Source organism: Meleagris gallopavo, chromosome 1 (genome assembly GCF_905368555.1).
Source record: "Meleagris gallopavo chromosome 1, MGAL_WU_HG_1.1, whole genome shotgun sequence".
In the NCBI taxonomy this organism is placed as follows: Eukaryota; Metazoa; Chordata; class Aves; order Galliformes; family Phasianidae; genus Meleagris; species Meleagris gallopavo.
The window spans coordinates 160,179,735-160,197,841 of NC_139404.1; the positions used below are offsets into that span (position 1 = coordinate 160,179,735).

Genomic DNA, 18,107 nt, shown 5'->3' on the forward strand with positions numbered 1-18,107 from the left:
TTTCTGTGAAGACTCCCTGACAATCTTCAGGATGATAAATGTAAAAGGCTCCTCAGAAGTGTTCTCTTGATAACTCGCATCTATGTATTGACTGTGATTTACTTTTCGCTGTATTTCAGTTCTGACATTTAGGATTTTGTTTCAGTCGCCTTGACATTTTTTCTTGTGGATAATTCAAACTGGCAGAATAAAGTGCATGGCTAATTATGGAACTTCCAGTCTTTGGTGGTAGGAGGCATAAAGGCATAAAAGCTAATATATACACAGACAACCCATTGCTTTAAATTCAAGTTTATAAGTAAAGACTCATACTTCTGCTGCGCTAATTCATTTCTTCATCTTTTTTCTTTTCATCATCTTCTATTTCACCTTAAACTAAAAACAAGCAAAAACAAAAGCAAAGTAAAAAAAGAAAATCCTTCTTCCTCTTCTCCTTTCAAAAGGCACCCCCAAAGCCAACCAAAGAAACCAACCAGCCAAAAAAGAACAAGGGGGGGGGGGGGGGGGAGGAAGAGAGAGAGAGTAAAATAGCTCAGCCAGTCCAAAACCCCTTTTGAGCAGAAAAGACTTAGGACAGTTTCAGCTAGCTTTTGCTAACAGAACAATGATATACCCCTACTACTTGTAGAAGTTGCTTATCTCTGGATGGAGAACTGGTCCTACTTTCAACTGTTTTTACTTTCAAGTGTTAACGTTTCTTAGTTAACTTCACTTCTCTTTCTAATATCACATAATTTTTAACTTGAGTGCTATTCATGCACAGTTGATTTATTTATTTTTACAACTTAAAACAGATTTTACTGAATATTTTTGTACTCATTATTTTACTACAGTTTTTTATAGCTTGCTTATCTAAAATGCAGTTTTCTTTAACTTTAGCAACATTGTGCTACGGTGCTAGGAATATATTCTTGTTGGAACTCACTAGCTGGTCACAGATTCCCTGTAATGCTTTTGTGTACTGTATTAAAAAAAAAAAAATCTAGCTTTCTCCTTTGAGTGCTCAGAAGTATCATACTGCATCTCTCTTTTTTCTCGTAACACCTCATTGCCTTCGAACTTTTGACTTTGGGTAGTCTTCTGAGTTCAGTCAGTACATCAAGATAAATCTCAGTTTGGAGAATTTCAAAGAGACTATGGAAATATTTTTTATCAAGATCATTTGAAACACTGTTTATTCTTTGGCTATTTTTAATATTGACTCTACAAAGATTCTAAGGAGAAAAATTCTTTTGAAAAAATTATTCTAAAAAGCGTTGTTTCAATATACTTTTGAATGTTTTTATTGGTTAGAACAGGAAAGTTGTATTTTAAAAGATAGAATGTCAGACCTTCTACAAACTGTAATGATGCTGATACAAAGCTGTCTTTAGATATCTCCCACTGCTTAGCTTGGTTTAAATATATTTTTGATATAACACAGAAGATTACTGAACTATATTTTTGCCATTTCCTCCTCTGCACTTGGATCGCCAGCAGCATCAGTGGTAAATTTCATTACAACCAAGCAATGAAATTTCTATTCCTTCTGTAAAGTGCTTTCTGTGGACCATGAAATTATTCACTTGTATGGAGTATTGAGAGGTATTAACTTTTCTGAAGCACCAGTAATGTGAAAGAGTAATGGATGTAGAATACCCACACTGTGCTACTGTTCAGGTCTTATGAAGTTTTTTGTTATTGTCTGTGTTGGCTATGTTGGGATGGATGAGAAACTGACTGAATTTATGGATCAAGGTTAAAGAGAGGGTAGGAACAGGTGACATTATAGTGGGAGATTTGCTACATGCCACCTGACCAAGATGTCCAAGTGGGTGAAGCCCTCCATAGATAGACAGGAGAGGCATCAGGTTCACAAGCCTAGGTCCTCAAGGAGGACTTCAACCACACCAAAGCAATCCAGGAGGTGCCTGGACTGTTGGTGATAACTTATCCAACAAGGAGACAATGAGGTGAGATGCGATGCTGGACCTCACTCACCAAAAAAGGAGAGGCTGGTGGGGCATGTGAAGCTCGAGGACAGCCTTGGCAGCAATGACTGCGAAAGGATGGAGATCAACATCCTTAGGGAAGTTAGAAAGTAGTGCAGCAAGCTGGCTACTTTGGACCTCAGGAGAGTGCATTTTGGCCTCTGGGATCTTCTTGGTAGAGTAGTGTGGGATCTAGTCTTGGAGGAAAGAGGGCCCAAGAAAACCAATATTCAAGGATCACCTCCTTCAAACTGGAGGCTTAATGCATCCCAACAGCGAGAATGTTAGAGCAAATGCCAGGAGATCTGCCTCGATAAACAAGGAGTTCCTAGAGAAACCCAGTCATAAAAAATAAGCTTACAGAGGGTGGAAGGAAGGAGAAGTAGCCTGGGAGAAATACAAACAAATTATCTGAGCAGCCAGGGATCAGAGCAATAAAGCTAAAGCCCTGGTAGAATTAAATCTGGCCAAGGATATCAAGGGCAACAAGAAAAGCTTCTGTAAGTATGCTAGTGATAAAGGGAAGACTAGAGAACACGAGTGCTCTCTAGGAGGAAACAGGATATCTGGTTACTTCAGTCTTCACCAGCAAGTTCTCTACCCACTCCAACCAAGCCACAGAAAGCAAAGGCAGGGACTGGGAGCGTGAAGAATTACATGCTGTAGGAGAAGATAAGGTCTGAGACCATATGTGGAATGTGAAGGTGCACAGGTCCATGGGACCTGGTGAGATGCACCTGTGGATCTTGAGGGAAGTGGCTAATTAATTTGCTAAGGTACTACCTATCGTACTTTAAAGTCGTGGCAGTCCCCCACGAAGTTACCGCTGACTGGAAATGGGAAAACACAACCTCTGTTTTTAAAAGAGGAAAAAAATAAGACCCAGAGAATTTACATGGCAGTCAAAATCATGGAGCAGATCCTACTGAAAATGGTGCTAAGGGACACAAAACAAAGAAGCGATTAGTGATGGCCAGTGTGGCTTCACTTAGAGCAAATCGTGCATGACAAATTTGGTGGCCTTCTACAGTGGGGTTATAGCATTGGTAAATGAAGGAAGAACAACTGATGTTATCAACTTGAAGTTGTGCCAAGTATTTGATGCTGTCCTGGTCAGCATCCTGGTCTGTAAAGTGGAGAGAGACAGATCTGATGAACCAAACCACTCTGTGGATAAGAGCTGTTGTCAATGGCTTGATGTCCAAGTGGAGACTAGTCATCTGATGCTCCTCACGGCTTGTTAGTATTGAGACTGGTATTGTTTAACATCTTTGTTGGTGACAAGGACAGTGGGATTGAATGCTCCCTCATTAAGTTTGCTGACAACACCAAACTTTGTGTTGCAGTTTAAACATTTGAGGGGATTGTTGCCATCCAGAGGTACCTGGACAGGCATGAGAAGTGAGCCTAATGTGTACCTTTTGAACTTCAGCGAGGCCAAGTGCCTCATTGCACCTGTGTGAGACAATCCCAAACAAATACAGATTGGATGGAGAGTGAGAGCAATCCTGAAGAGAAGGATTTGGAGCTGTTGGTTGATGACAGACTCAACATGAGCCAGAAGCGTGTGCTTATAAACCAGAAGGCTAATTATATCCTGTGCTACATGGAAAGAAGCATAGCCAGCAGGGCAAGGGAGGTGATTCTCTACTGCTCTCTTGTGAGAAGAGAAGCTGGATGTCTCATTTCTGGAAGTGTTCAAGGCCACGTTGGATGGAGCTTTGGGCAGCCTGGTATAATAGGAGGTTTCCCTGCACAAGGTATAGGGGCTAAAACTAAGATGATCTTGAAGTTCTGTGACTCCATCAATTTCCTTTTTTTTAATCTATAGAATTCTTTAGATTTCTTTAAATTATTCAAAAGAATTTGTTTTACGTGTTTTTAAATGTTGCTGACTTACTCTTTCTTGTTCTGCTTGACAAATATATTTGAATATTGTTTTCCCCTTTAAGACAAGTGATATAGAATTGGCTGCTTATGTTAAATAAGAGTATTAGAAGCTTGTCTGTAATGCTGCAAAGCATCTAGCACATAGTCTAATATTCTAAAAGAAGTTAAAGCATAAATTAAAAATGTGAACAACTGAAAGGAAGTGAAATAGATCTTTTCAGGGATGAATCAGCCTTCATCCCTGAATTGTTGCTCAGTTCCTTATAAGAGGAACTCTGGGTCTGTGGGGTATTTCATTTCACTGACTAGAGTGTTTTTTTGACTGGCTCCCTTTTATCTTAAGAACTGCTCTGCCTTTGTGGAGCGGGAGAAGGAAGAGGGAAGCCTTAGGGAACAAGGGCTGTAAGAAAGGGAAGGAAGAGGGGACATATGGAGGAACAAGTGCTCTGAGGTAGGAGCTGAAAGTTTTAAGGATAAATGAGTTAAGAGGTGTAGGGTACATCTTGCTTGTCATCCCTCTACCCACTGAATCGTCCTGAAATTTGTGATTTCAGCCAAAGTGTTTTCCCTCTGCCTCTGCTTCAATTCTCTGTACTAAGAATCTTCAAATATAATGGTTTGGTTTTTTTTTTTTTGTTTGTTTTTGGTTGTGCCCTAGATAATAAACATGAGCACAGGGAAAAGCTGTTGGCTAACGTGTTCTTTGGAGCAGGTGTACTGCCTTTCATCGGTGCTTATTGAAATCCATTCATTGAGAAGAAAGCTCTCCTATCAATTGGTTTTATTTTTTATGATTCTGGTCTAGTCAATGAAGTTTGCGATCTGGCTTCATCTCTGCATGCTTGCCCTAGACCTATAGTTTTAACGACAGGAAGGGAAATTGCTGTCTGATCAAGATGTGAGATGGCTTTTGTCACTGATGAATCTGTACTTTGCTTTCCACAATGTTCCCCTCCCTTTTGCTTTTGTTGCATTCTCTTTCTTCCTGGTCTTGCCTGTGTAATTATTCCTTTTGAGTGTGCTTTCCGTACTGCCTGCTGGTTTGATGTGACACACAAGGGCCCCATGTTCCATGCTGAGTTCTTTTATGTTTATGCTATATTAATTTTCTGGTTTTGCATGTTCTACAACCATCTGTATGAGTGGCTTGCAGTCGATGTTCTAAAAATGTTCTATTTCAATTTTGAACAGGAAGAATTTAAATTCTTTTTGTCTTTTCCACTAAACCTCTCTTTATGCATAGTCAGTTTCTGTTCTGTTGGTGAGAGTGGAACGCTTATACTCAATTTTTGCCACTAATTTTCTTTGTTCTCTCTGATCTTAACTTCACAGATGCCATAATAACTACTTGTCATTTAGTGTGGTAACTTTCATGTGCTTTTTGAATGATATCTCAAAATACTCATCTTTAGGATTTATTAAAACCTCAATAGTATTTGCACAGCAGTTCAAAGATGTAAGGCTACTGATAAGGTTGAAATCTTGTCAAACATCTTTTGTGCATCAAACTCAACTGGAACTTTCTTTTGTGTTGACAAATGTAACATTGCTGTTTATAACTGCTCAAAAGGCTGTTACAAGGATGATTCAGTCTCTAACACTGAAAACATTTTAAAATTTCAGTTTACAAGTCTTTACTGAAATGTAGTTAATGCCAAACCAAGGAAAAAAAAAACAAAAAAACAAATGCAAAACCCAAGCCCAAGCACTTTTCCAAAGAATCTTAAGTATCTTTTCAAGAGTAAAGTAAGAATCAGTGTCTTAGATTGGTGATAAAGCTTAAACTTATTCATTAAACTGTGAATTTATCCTACTTATTTTTAACCTTTAAGTTTTCATGCTTCTAAATGAATTTTTAAATAATTGGGACACAGAAAAGTGCTGAGCTCAGGTAATAATTGAAATGGAAAATAAATAGAACTGTGTCTTAGTCATGCTAACTTGTCATATTAATAAAAAGTAATGTCACTGTATATCATTATATTCTTTTACAATGTCAGGGATACAGCCATTTCAGACTTAGGAGAAACAGATTAAAATTGTGCCTTATATAAATAGACCTACTTTTTTTTTCCTCCATATTCTACATGTAATGGCTATGAGGAACCCTTCATAAATCCTTAGTTGGTTTTGTAAATACAGTTTTCCTTGAAACTTTTTCCATGAAACTCTCATGTTCTGTGTGGTATCTTCATAATTTAGTGGAATTCTTATTTGCTACTTGTAGAATCAATGGATATACAGATGGGGTGTGTGTGGTGTGTGGTGTGTATATATATATCTCCAGGAGCTTGGCTAATATAATTTATATTGGATAAATGAGAGAAAGTCACTCACCCTGTCTTGGGCTCGTGAGATGTACTCCAATGGAGCAGATCTCCAGAGAGATCCTTCCCCACTGGCAGTCAGCTCTTAAATGGGTTTAAGAGAGGTGGAGCCAGGCTCCACCCCTTCCTGAAGCACAGGTGATTTGCCTTCACCTGTGCTCCCGTGGCTGACTCATTGCTCGCCTCAGGTGATCAATCAGAGGTTCAGGCCGTGATTCAGAGCCCCATACACTACTGAAGTGCCAAGCAACTTACCATTATATGTATCCTTAAGAAACCAGTTTAAAATAAGGCAGTTAAGTAACAGGTAAGTTACTACAGAAAAATCAGAATGTTGAGACTCCAAGGATATCCATCTTAATTAGGAGTACACAGAATGGAAAAAATGTGTGAACTATTATACCCTTTCTGTTTTCAGCTGGACAGATTTGCCAGTATAAGAATTCCAGGAAGCAAAAAGGAAAGACCTCCTCTGCCACATATGAAGCAGTCACACTCTACAGATGGGTCATCTACACCTACTGATGTGGAAGATTTTGTTCCAAAACCCCTGTCAGAAAGAGAAATCATAGCACTGTTCGAAAAAATGATGGTAGGTGTCCTATACTTTTTTCAACGCTGGCATGCATTATGATCTTCACCTGAATTACTATTTTTGTAGTTTCCTGGACCATTTCCAAAGAAAATGAAGCCTTTTAATTATTTTGACAAGATTTGTGTGCCTGGAATACTTAGTATGGAAACGAAAGTCTTCTGATTATTAGAAGTGTGATTCTGCAACAGGTTTTGATGAGGAGAAAGAAGGGGAATCCTGCTTGCTTTTGAAATGACTTGAAACAGAAAGGGGCTTTTTATGCCTTTGAATGCCACAGCAGGGTTTCGTTCCAATCTAATATTCCATGCCACTTTTTGCAAAAAAAAAAAAAAAAGAGTTGGAATTCTTGCCCCTAAGGCAATGTTTTCTCTACAAGGTGCATGCAGTCTTAGTGTAGTTTCTTCTATAGCTGCCATCACTGATCTACTACAAATGAGTGGTCACTTGCCAGAAAGATCATGTGATGTTGGTACCACATCAACTGGTGACATTTTTTTTTTTTTTTTGACACAGTTGATGATATTTTAGGGAATGGAAGATTAACTGTTTAAAAGTAAACAGCCTTTAGAGAGAAGAGTGAGATTAGAAAAGCAGAAATTCACAGAATTTCTTTACACAAATTAACAATTTAATTGTCTCCTGGGAAGACCACAGCAGCTACCAGGGACTGGGTTGTGGAGGAAATTAAATGTACTTTTACAGTACAGTGCTTTTATAGAATTTGTAATTCCTAGTGCTCTATAGCATTTAATTTTGAAGATATATATTTGTACTACCATTGAGAGTTATGACTGAGAGATCAGTATTTTTTGTAATTTCATTGTTGAAGTCAAGCTTTCTGGAGATACTTTTGCTGAAAAATATCAGCTGGTCAATACTGAAGAGAACAGCTTCTAAAATCAGAAACCTCACTGAGTACATTATGTTACCTTTTGGGTTTTCATGGATAAATATTGCTTAATTTTCCCCACATTGTGTGCACTAATGTCCTGTTGGTGGCTGAAATTATGAAAGAGTTTCAGTTTTGATCAAGGAATTGTGAAAGAATATATAATACCAGAGAGTCAGAGATGATCATTAGCTCCTTTCATTTCTGATTATTGCTGTTAGGAAGATATTCATGTGAAATGACTGACTCGTATTTTCCAAAGAGATATTGCTCACCTATAGAATAACTTAAAATAATTTGAGAGGAAACAAAAGATTCGAGTTGAAATCTAAGCCACAGTTGACATGCCTCCTTAAGCAGTTAAATACTTCTTATTTGTAAAATTCTATTGTTTTGGTGTTTCATATCATAGAATCATATCATAGAATGGCCTGGGTTGAATAGTACCACAATGATCATCTAGTTTCAACCCCCCTGCTATCTGCAGGGTCCCCAACCACCAGACCAGGCTGCCCAGAGCCACATCCAGCCTGGTCTTGAATGCCTTCAGGAATGGGGCATCCACAACCTCCTTGGGCAACCTGTTCCAATGTGTCACCACTCCGTGTGTGAAAAATTTCCTCCTAATATCTAACCTAAACCTCCCCTATCTCAGTTTAAAACCATTCCTCCTTGTCCTATCGCTATTCACCCTTATAAACAGCCATTCCCCTTCCTGTTTATATGCTTCCTTCAAGTACTGGATGGCTACAACGAGGTCTCCTCGGAGCCTTCTCTTCTTCAAGCTAAACAATTCCAGTGCCCTCAACCTTTCCTCATAGAAAAGGTGCTCCAGCCCTCTGATTATCTTAACGGCCTTCCTCTGGACTCATTCCAACTGTTCTGCGTCTTTCTTGTGCTGGGGCCCCCAGGCCTGGACGCAGTACTTGAGATGGGGCCTCACAAGAGCTGTGTTGGAGGGGGACAATAACCTCCTTCTCCCTGCTGGCCACCCGTTTTTAATGCAGCCTAGAACACAGTTGGCTTTCAGGGCTGCAAGTGCGCACTGCTGGCTCATGTCCAGCTTCTTGTCCATCAGGACCCCCAAATCCTTCTCTGCAGGGCTGCTCTCCAGGAGATCTTCCCCCAGTATGTATAAGTACATACTTAAGTATAAGATTGCCCTGACCCCCGTAGTTCCCCGGGTCTTCCTTTCTCCCTTTCTTAAAAATGGGAATAACGTTTCCCTTTTTCTAGTCACCGTGGACTTCACCAGACAGCTATGATTTTTCAAATATGATGGAGAGCGGCTTGAGAACCACAGCAGCTGTCTCATTCAGAACTCTAGGATGTTTCCTTTGTTTAAAAAAAAAAAAAAGGAAAAAAAAAAAAAAAGCAAGAGATGACTTCTTACTGCACATACAGACAGAATATAATATTTCCTATGAATGAACTTGCCCTTACATCTAGGATTATGCAATATGTTTTGTACTGATAGGTTTCTTAGTTTCTTTGCCTTTTTTTTTTTCTTTTTTTTTTTTCAGTATGGTTAGATGTTGGATATTTTCTGCAATAAAAGCGAGGCCTTTTTTTTCACTTCATTATTTAATAAGTTCAGGAGTTTTATTTCCAGAAAACTGAAAAGAGCAAGGCAACTTTAAACAGAAGAATGTAATAGCTACAGGCAAACATGAAACTTTTTTTAATTTAATTTCATCATTATATAGCATATATGTGCATTTCAATTTTATTGTGAAAGAAAATCTGTGGTATTTTGCATGCACAGTACTGAAGATGTGATAAGTTTCAGGAAATGTTAAAAAAGATCTAGGCATGTTTTTTTTTGCAAAATGCTTAACTGAATATTTTGACTTCAGTGTTCTTAACATTCCTGTTTATGTAAGCTTTAAAAATGCAATTGAAATATTGAATATAAGCCAGGTAGCCCTATTAAATATACATGTAAAATATATTTTCATTTGAGGCTAGTATTGCTATACAGTTGTATACCTGTGGAAAGAATTTTGAGACACAAAATCCTGAAGACATTTATTGGAACTTGCAAGAAAAAAATAAATTCATCTGTTAATCTCAAGATGGACTTTATTTTAGTTGTTTAGAGTATGGCTTGTCACATTCATATCATAATGGATGTGTTGCCTGGTTATAAGAGTCTTATAGATATGTTGTTCAGCATTTAGTAGATGGTAGTGAATTAAACTGTACTATTGTATGAAATGAGAGATACCTGTACATGATAACAGGGGAAAGACTAGAGAGAACAGCAAGGTCAATCTGACTTAACTTTTTCTTCCTAATTTTTAGCCCAAGGCATAAAGATTTTCACGTACCTGTTTAGAATTTGAAATTGTTGTAAAATTGTAGTACTTTACATGCTTTGAAATAATTTTTACTTATTAAAAAAAAATTGAAGAAGTAAATTAGAAACAACTTTCTTATCAGTTTCTTATTTTAAATGCCTTTTGGGTTGTCCCTAAATCCTTTTGTCCCAAACCATATATTAATGTCTGAACTCCCTGATGAATTTTAGAAGTCCTATAGTCTTGTCTATTATGTAAGTTCCTGCTAAAAATTTGGCTAGTAAACAAACAAACAAAAAAACAACAAAAAATCCTAAAAACGAAAACCTAAATTTTTAGCCTTCCATCTCTAGTACTTTGATTTTGACATCCTAAAGACTTTACCTTGTGTGGTTGATTGTGCTCATTCTCATCCTGAAAAAAAAGCTGCAGCTGCTTATGAAAGCTTTAATAAAGACAAGCAACTTTAAATATACTTTCCGTTTTTTTCCATAATGTTAATTACAGAAAACTTACTAGCACCTTGGTTTGTTTCCAGACGTATGAAGGAAAGTTTTAAACGTTCTCCCAACAGTGTTTTAAAAGCATACATATTTTAGTTTGATTTTTTTTTTTAATTCTTTCTTGTGCAGCGTTTTTGAATGATGCCAAGTTGCCTATCATTAAGTAAATCATAGTGGTTTATTGTTTACTATCACCCAACAAAAATCTAGAAAATGTAGTATTTATTATCAAGATAATGCCCCAACATTTGGTTTACTAATGCAGTATTCAGCTATTGCATAAGGCAGTTGTCAAATTGTTTAATGGATTCTGGTAGTCAGGAGGGCAAACACAGTGCTGATCTTTTTCTTCTAGATCCAGATAAATACTAAAATAAAAGATTTAAGAACATTTGAGTTTTTCTCAAGGGAGTTTTTCTCATGTAAAATGGATAGGAACTGTAGTAACATGAAGAAAAATAGATGGATGAACTGTTGAGATTTACATAACTAACGTGTTATGTAAGTGTACGTTGTGACTATCAAAATGAAGAAAAAGGCATTTGTCAAGAGTATGTGTCCTTATGTACTGCTAGAATTTTGTTCTTGGCATAAGATGACAGTTTCTCTCTGAACTTTTTTGATCAAAGAAGTACAGTACTTTGAAGAATGGAACAGCTATGAGAAAAGATTGAAGTATGTGTGGCCTCCTTTCTTTCAGCTTGTTTAGACAAACTTGTTTTGCATTAATTTTCTGATATGGGAAATAGCATGAATGCGTGAGCTAGTTGCCACAGAGGCAAAAGACTGTGTTATTACCATATTTTAAGTCAAAGAACTTTTTTCAACGTGCACCCTGTACTTGTTTGGCACTAGTGGTAAAAGCAAAGAAATTTTTAAATGTGCATTTAACTAAGTGAGGAAACTTTCTCTAGTCCTTCAGGAAAGGAAATGATGACATTTCTGAGTAGAAAAACAAAACAGAATCTACATGAAATTGCCTAATTTTACCGTGAAGCAATTCAGCAAGTAAAGGGTCTAGCATTTTCTGCAACTTCTTACAGCTCAGATTTATATTAACAGCTAAATATTTCTAGAAATTGTGCACGACCTTGTCCTGTTCCATATGAAAACTGGGGAAAGACAAGGAAATTCAAGTTTCAGTGATCTTTAAATTTTGATCTTTAACTTGCTTTCTTAAAATTAGAAGATTAATTTCTTTGCTTTTTGTCACTGGTTCTTGAGTAGGTGAAATGAGCTTTGATATTGAGATTGTGAGACAAAATTCCATCAGCAGGCAACGAGTTTCAGCTGAAAATAACTGTAGTAATTCTTCCTAAGTTTGGTTGACCATAGTAATGCTAAATGTATACATAAAATGCTAAATGTATACATAAATGTGTGTATATATTGTTTCTAAATGTAATTTTAACCTACAGCATGAAAGGAAATGTCTGTTGTCACAAAATGTAGAAGTGACTGTAACAATCAGAGCATTCCTAGGCTTGAAACACTAGGAGTTCATGAGTCAGAAATGCCACTGAATAGCAGCTCTGTGGCTTTGAATGAGGTTCTGCATCTGCTGTTTTTGACTCTTGGGTTTATGTTGGCATGAAATGTGACAGTGGTTTTGACAGCAGTTGAAGTTGTTTTAGTAATCAAGCCATCAAGAATTTGGTCCTCACCTTTTGTAAAAGTGAATATTATTCTGTGAACTATCCTTGGGAAAATGGAGATTGCATTGCCCAGCTTTATATTTTTCAATATTTTAAGTGATTTTTGAGAAGAGGTTTTGCTAGTTATGTTTGTGATTCACTCGTTTATCCTGGCCCAGTTGCTTTTTTTTTTTTTTTTTAATTTGATTTGCTGAGGAAGACAGATACACTTTTTTGTGGTTTTAAATAACATCTAACTTAGCTGTTTGTATAAGAACTTTCAGTTACTTAGGCTCATATTTTTGTGTCTTTACTTTTTATAATCAGTATTTTATGGTTAAACAACTATTGCTTGATGCCAAAACTTCTTTTATTTCCCTTTCCATTCTAGGAAGATATGAATTTAAATGAAGACAAGAAGATGCCATTGAGAGAAAAGGATTTTAATACCAAAAAAGAAATGGTGATGCAATACATTAGCACTGCTTCAAAGTCTGTAAGTACATTTTGATGAAATATATGAAAAAAATGACTTAATGTTTACTTTGCTTACTATTACACAAGAAAAGTAATGTACGCATATTACTTTCTTTTGATTAACTTATTTCTCAGATAAAAACATTTTTAAAGGACATTATCTCATAAGTTTACAAACTGCAATAAAAAATACCTAGTGCAGGGCCAATCTGTCTGGATATTGTTTAAGATGAGCCTATGAGAGCTACTAGTCCTTCTATAGCATAAAAATTCTTTAGTACTGGAAGATTGGGAAGTCTAGTCAATTTTTCTTTTTTAGAGATACTTCACAGAAAATCAGGAAACTTCAGGCTGCGGATACAACATCCCTGGTGTTTCTCAGCCCAGAACAAAATACCTAGGTTTATACATTGTTGATACTCCAAGCCTCCACAGTCATTCTAAGAGCTAAATTGTTTGATTTAAAAAGTGACTAATAGTAGAATATATATGGTTGTGCAGAGTTGCTGCATCTGTGTATGTTGCTGAAACCTTACCATCTTGATGATAGTGTTAAGACTCCCTTTCTTGAGAGAGAAATTTTTGTGCTGGCTCTTGATTTCCTAGCACTTTCTGCTTGCAAAGAACTGAAGCCTGTAGCTGGTGAGTAGGTTTCATTGATCCTTTTGAATGTCATTTTCAATAAAGATTTTTTTTTTTGGTTATCATCACGTATTTTTTGCTAGTGGAGCCTATAGCACTATGCACAGAGCAGCCATACAAGGTACTGTGTTGAAGAAGACAAGTCAGTTTTCCTCCCCCAGGATAGTGGTTTGTTCCAACACACTTCTGTTTTGCCCCAGCAATATTGTTTCTGTTTTCCCCTCCCTGACTTCCTACCTGTCCTCCTTTGTGCTAAGGGAGATCTCTGATGAATAATTCATACAGAGAAACTCTTGTATTTACTGAACTATGTTACTACTGTTATATCTTTACTAGAGATAGCATTCAGATTTCTGAGGAACTGAGGAGATTTTCTATGATGTATAAATTCAGCTGTTTGATATGGTAGTCTTGCAGATGGATATGATTTAGTGTTGGTGCTGTTGGGATGGGAAAGTCATTATCTCCCACCATCCTCCTTGCAAACTCTTTGTTGCCAGCATGTTCTTAAGTGCCTCAAGTGCACTGGATGCACCAGGTGCCCTCTCTATCTTAAGGGAATAATGCACTTGCATGCCCTACTGCACTTGGCAAACTTTCCGTGTACCTTCACTCGAGGAAAGAGATGTGAGTTTTTTTCAGAAGAACTGAAATGCTGAGTATGTGCCTGAATGTTATGTATAACTGATTCCATCTCAGGTCTCTGTTCCTATTAATGAGATACATACTAAGCTATATTATGTTGGTACAAAATATATTCACTTACAACCCTTCTTACAGAGTCCTCACCAGGCTTCATTTAAAGTAGTTTTTATTATAAAGACTATTGAAATGGAGAACAGGTCCCTACTGTAATAAATTACTGAATATGAAAGAGCCTTTAATGATGAGTGGACTCTACTATAACTGAAGCTTCATCATTGGCTTCAGTATCAGGATTTCTCTATCTTGGAAGTGAAGAACACTTTTCCGAGGTTTACAAAGCATGGCTCTATTACTGGTATATCTAGAGATCACGCTGTTTATGGCAGATCTATGTATATTCAGTTGCTTATTTCTGTACAGAATACTGTGACCTACCTTCTCACATGTATGAGATGTTTAGAATGAATCCATCGCTTTAGGACTAAGGAATGTACTTTTAAGTAACTAAAGTTCTGCAGACAGGCATAGTTCAATACTCCTTAATTTGTTTCCTTTTTACTTAGAGAGTTTTTAAGCAGTTAGCTAAATATACGCTTCTGTACATGTTCTTAAATGTGCTGTTATCGTCAGCCTTTATTAATATTTTAAGAAGCTCCCTGTAGAAGAGTTTTTGAGCGTGTACAGCCTCATTATCTGGGGAACTTACTGAAAATTTGGACAATAATATAATTTACATGCTTGAATAATTCTTCTGAAGTACTTCAGAATATTCTGGTATTATATATTTGTTTTCTTGTAATGTACAGTGTTTAGATGAAGCCTTATTTCTTCCTTTAAAATTTCAACTGAGAGGTATGTATTACATACTGCTTTAAACCATCAGGGTTTGAAAATCTTAAGAGAAATTTTTGTTTCCTGTGGTATCATGTCTTATTTATCAGGAAGCATTCAGGATCAGAGAATCATAGAATGGGGATTGAAAGGGACCCCAAGTATTATCAAGTTCCAGCCCCTCTGCCACAGTCAGGGCCTCCAGCCTCCAGAAGAGGGAACATAGTTGTATTAAAAGGCTACCTCATCTACCAAAGTAAATTTCACTTCCCTGTATGTGAAACATACACAGACTGAATTTTTAAAGTGAGTTCTCTTCTCAAGATTTCATTTTTGTTGTTTAGCTTAATCCCTTGTAATGTAACTGAATTAATTAATTCTGACTTCATACTGCATCTGCTCACAGACCAGTTGTTCTTCAGTTGAGCAATTAAATTTTGAGAGGCACTGATGCCTCAAGATATTTCCTGTTTCTCAGTTAATTCAAGCATTTTGAACTTAAGCAGCTTTTCCCATGCAGAAATATAGCTAATATAATCAGTTTCACAATTGATATCAACTACAGTTCTCATTTTACTTGAGCAGCAGCAGATGCATCATATTCTTATTAAGTAGCAGAACTGTGTTATAATGGTGAATAATAAGTAGTACTTGGTACTGTGGATATGTTGTGCACACACTCATACAGTTCACTGGCGTCATCTGCACAAGGTAATGTTCAGGTGGGGAAGTGAATGTGAAACAGAGCGGCTGCATGTTATTTCAAGTCTCCATTGCTTATGATGGTGTCTTTGAATGGGTCAGATGAGATTTCTTGAGTCGTCATTCTAATAAACTTTTGTTGTCTGCCTGGATTAATTTTCCCTGTGACCTGTTGCTATTACTTTCAAAACACCTTCTAATTATCTTATCTGTACGTCTTGTCCATATGATTTTCCTACTTGACTATTTCTGCATCAAAAGAAGGCTGTTTTACCAACTATTTATAAGTATCTTAGCTGTATCCAGCTTGGTCAGTTTTACAGCAAGAACTGCTGGGATATGTCAATGAAAATGACAAGTTCTCCACCCAGGATATTAATCCATATGCTTAAGCATACGAGTAGTGTTTATCAATTAGTCTGTGCACAGCAGGAGCTGCCAGGAGAGTTTCTGGGACTTTTTGAAATTCCCACTTGGAGAACTTCTGTAACATTTAGTTAAATGTTTTGTTGTGACGGCTGCTAGGAGTGGTTGGTCATCTTATCTCTAGCCACTCCATTATCTCATCCATGCAGAGGATAGCTGAGCAGATCCAGAACAGCACAGGGAACTGCATGCATACATTTGCACACAATTGCAGCCCTGACCCACTGTTACACCAGAGATTTGACTTAGATTACTTACACATGTCACAGCTGTAACTCAAATTCCATAGACTGTTACTCAGGAGTATGTACTGTCTTGTGTTAAAATGTTTGGGCATTTATTGTAATGGGATGGATGTGTTCAGTATGCAAGCTGTTGAATAATAAAACAGCAATCCTTGTCACTGATCCCCTTTAGGCATTTAATTTGTAGAGTTTTATACAACATTCTTTTACCTTTCATATTCTATCAAATCTGTTATGTGCTTCTTAATGTTACTAGTTTTTTAATTTGTTTTTTGAGATCTTTTACATTTGGATTAGAGATTCTCCTCAGTTATCTCCTCATCTCTGTTTAGCTTTAACACAGCCATATTTACAGGGAAGCTCAGCTCGCTTGCCTGATTGAAATGTAAGTTACTATCTTGGTGAAGAGGGTGATTTTAGAAGTTTTAGATCCAGGGCTTGAAAAGTTTTTTGTGGAATATTCTTGACAACTAGATGTATTTTTAAGGAGGTGGTGTGTTGTTCCTGACATTACCAATGTATACTGGTGGTAACTCATGGGTCCAGAGAATATCTGAATAGGTGAAAATACAAAGTAGTTGGCAAAAAATGAATCTCCTTGCATTCCTGCTTGTTCTCAGATATCCTTGGGGCTGGGGACAGCTGAGCTTAGATTCTGAGTGATGTTCAGTTTGATGCTGTAAGTCTGGTCATGTTCACTATCACAGTAACAGATTCACAAATAATGCGCTGCCCAAGTTGTCTGGTTGTGTTCAAATGAGCTCTCGTGACCACCATTAAGGAATTTGGCTACGCCCACTAAGAACTCCTGTGGCTGGATTGAGTAGTTCAGTTCACCTCCCTTGACTACCTGGTGATGCTCTTTCACTGTGTTCAACTGAGTTCCCATCAAGAGCTCTGCAAGTCAGATTCTGACTGTTTGGTCTTCAGCATGTGTCAGTGCACCTGGGAAGTAATAATCCCTTGCATTTCTTGCTGAGGCACTCCATGAGATCTTTCTCTGCGTGTTTCTGCTGCCTGTTAAGATCCACCTGAATGTCAGTGTCATCTAATCTGTCAGCCACTCTTACTAATTTTCAATCTTATCTCTTTCAGAAACTGTTTTTGTAGTGCTTTGCTTCTGGGAACAGGAAAGTATAACTTTCAGCACTGAAACTCTTGACTTAAGCCCAATCAGCCTCATAATATAACCAATATAATAATAAAGTGTTATTAAGTAACTCTCTTTAGTGCTATATGCATAACTATACCTCTGCTCCTAGCAAACTGAGTCTTTCCATTGGGTCAACCCAAATATAGGTTGCATGCCTCCTCCCCATCCGCCCTGAAAAAAAAAAGTGAAGAAGTGGATACTATTAAGAGTATAGTGAATGCTTCTTAGACTTTTAATTTTAACTGCAAATTCTATGGCTACTTTGGTTGAGTGTGACTGTTGTTTTGCGTAAAACTCTGGATATCTGTGCCCTCCCCAAATGTCATTAATATTTTGAATTTACTTTAAACAACATTTCTCATCATAGATTCAATGATGAGTTGAAGTAATTGTCTTTTACCTTCTGTTGCTTAAAATAGGAAATAGAGGAAATATTTTGTCTGTATAAAATTGCTTTTATAGCACTGCATTAGCTTGTCATTGCATTTTCTTTTCGGTGTCCTCATGTCCCCATTTGCCTCCTCACCCATGAAAAAAGACCAGAATCCAAAAAGCAAAATTTGGGTAAAATTCTTATTTTAAAATATCATGTTATTGCATCAGCAGTCGTGTTTGTGTTGGGCTGGGATTTATCTTTTAGAACTTAAGTTGCTCCTTAAAGTGTTCAAGTCCCTCCTTTTTTTTACTTTACTTTTTTTTTTGTTTGTTTGTTTGTTCTGTTTGTTGTTTATTTTCCTGAGGTGTTTACTTCATCCCTTAGAACCAAGGTAGTCTTTTTTTTCTGTAGTTCTAGCCTCATACTGTTGTGCTGCCAGGATCTTGAAGAAAAAAAGTGTTTTACGGCATGTTACTGCAGTGATATCCTGAATACTCTTCAG

General features: G+C 37.1%; 1 protein-coding gene across 4 annotated transcripts in view; it reads left to right on the forward strand.

The window, feature by feature from the left end:
* Nucleotides 1-18,107, forward strand: part of DIAPH3 (diaphanous related formin 3) — a 234,552-nt gene that overhangs the window by 16,450 nt on the left and 199,995 nt on the right. For all 4 annotated transcript variants that reach the window (XM_085215773.1, XM_085215776.1, XM_085215772.1 and 1 more), the window contains 2 exons: nt 6,606-6,779; nt 12,500-12,604. In XM_085215773.1, coding sequence (XP_085071899.1) covers nt 6,606-6,779; nt 12,500-12,604 — 279 coding nt within the window. The remainder of the gene's footprint in view (nt 1-6,605; nt 6,780-12,499; nt 12,605-18,107) is intronic.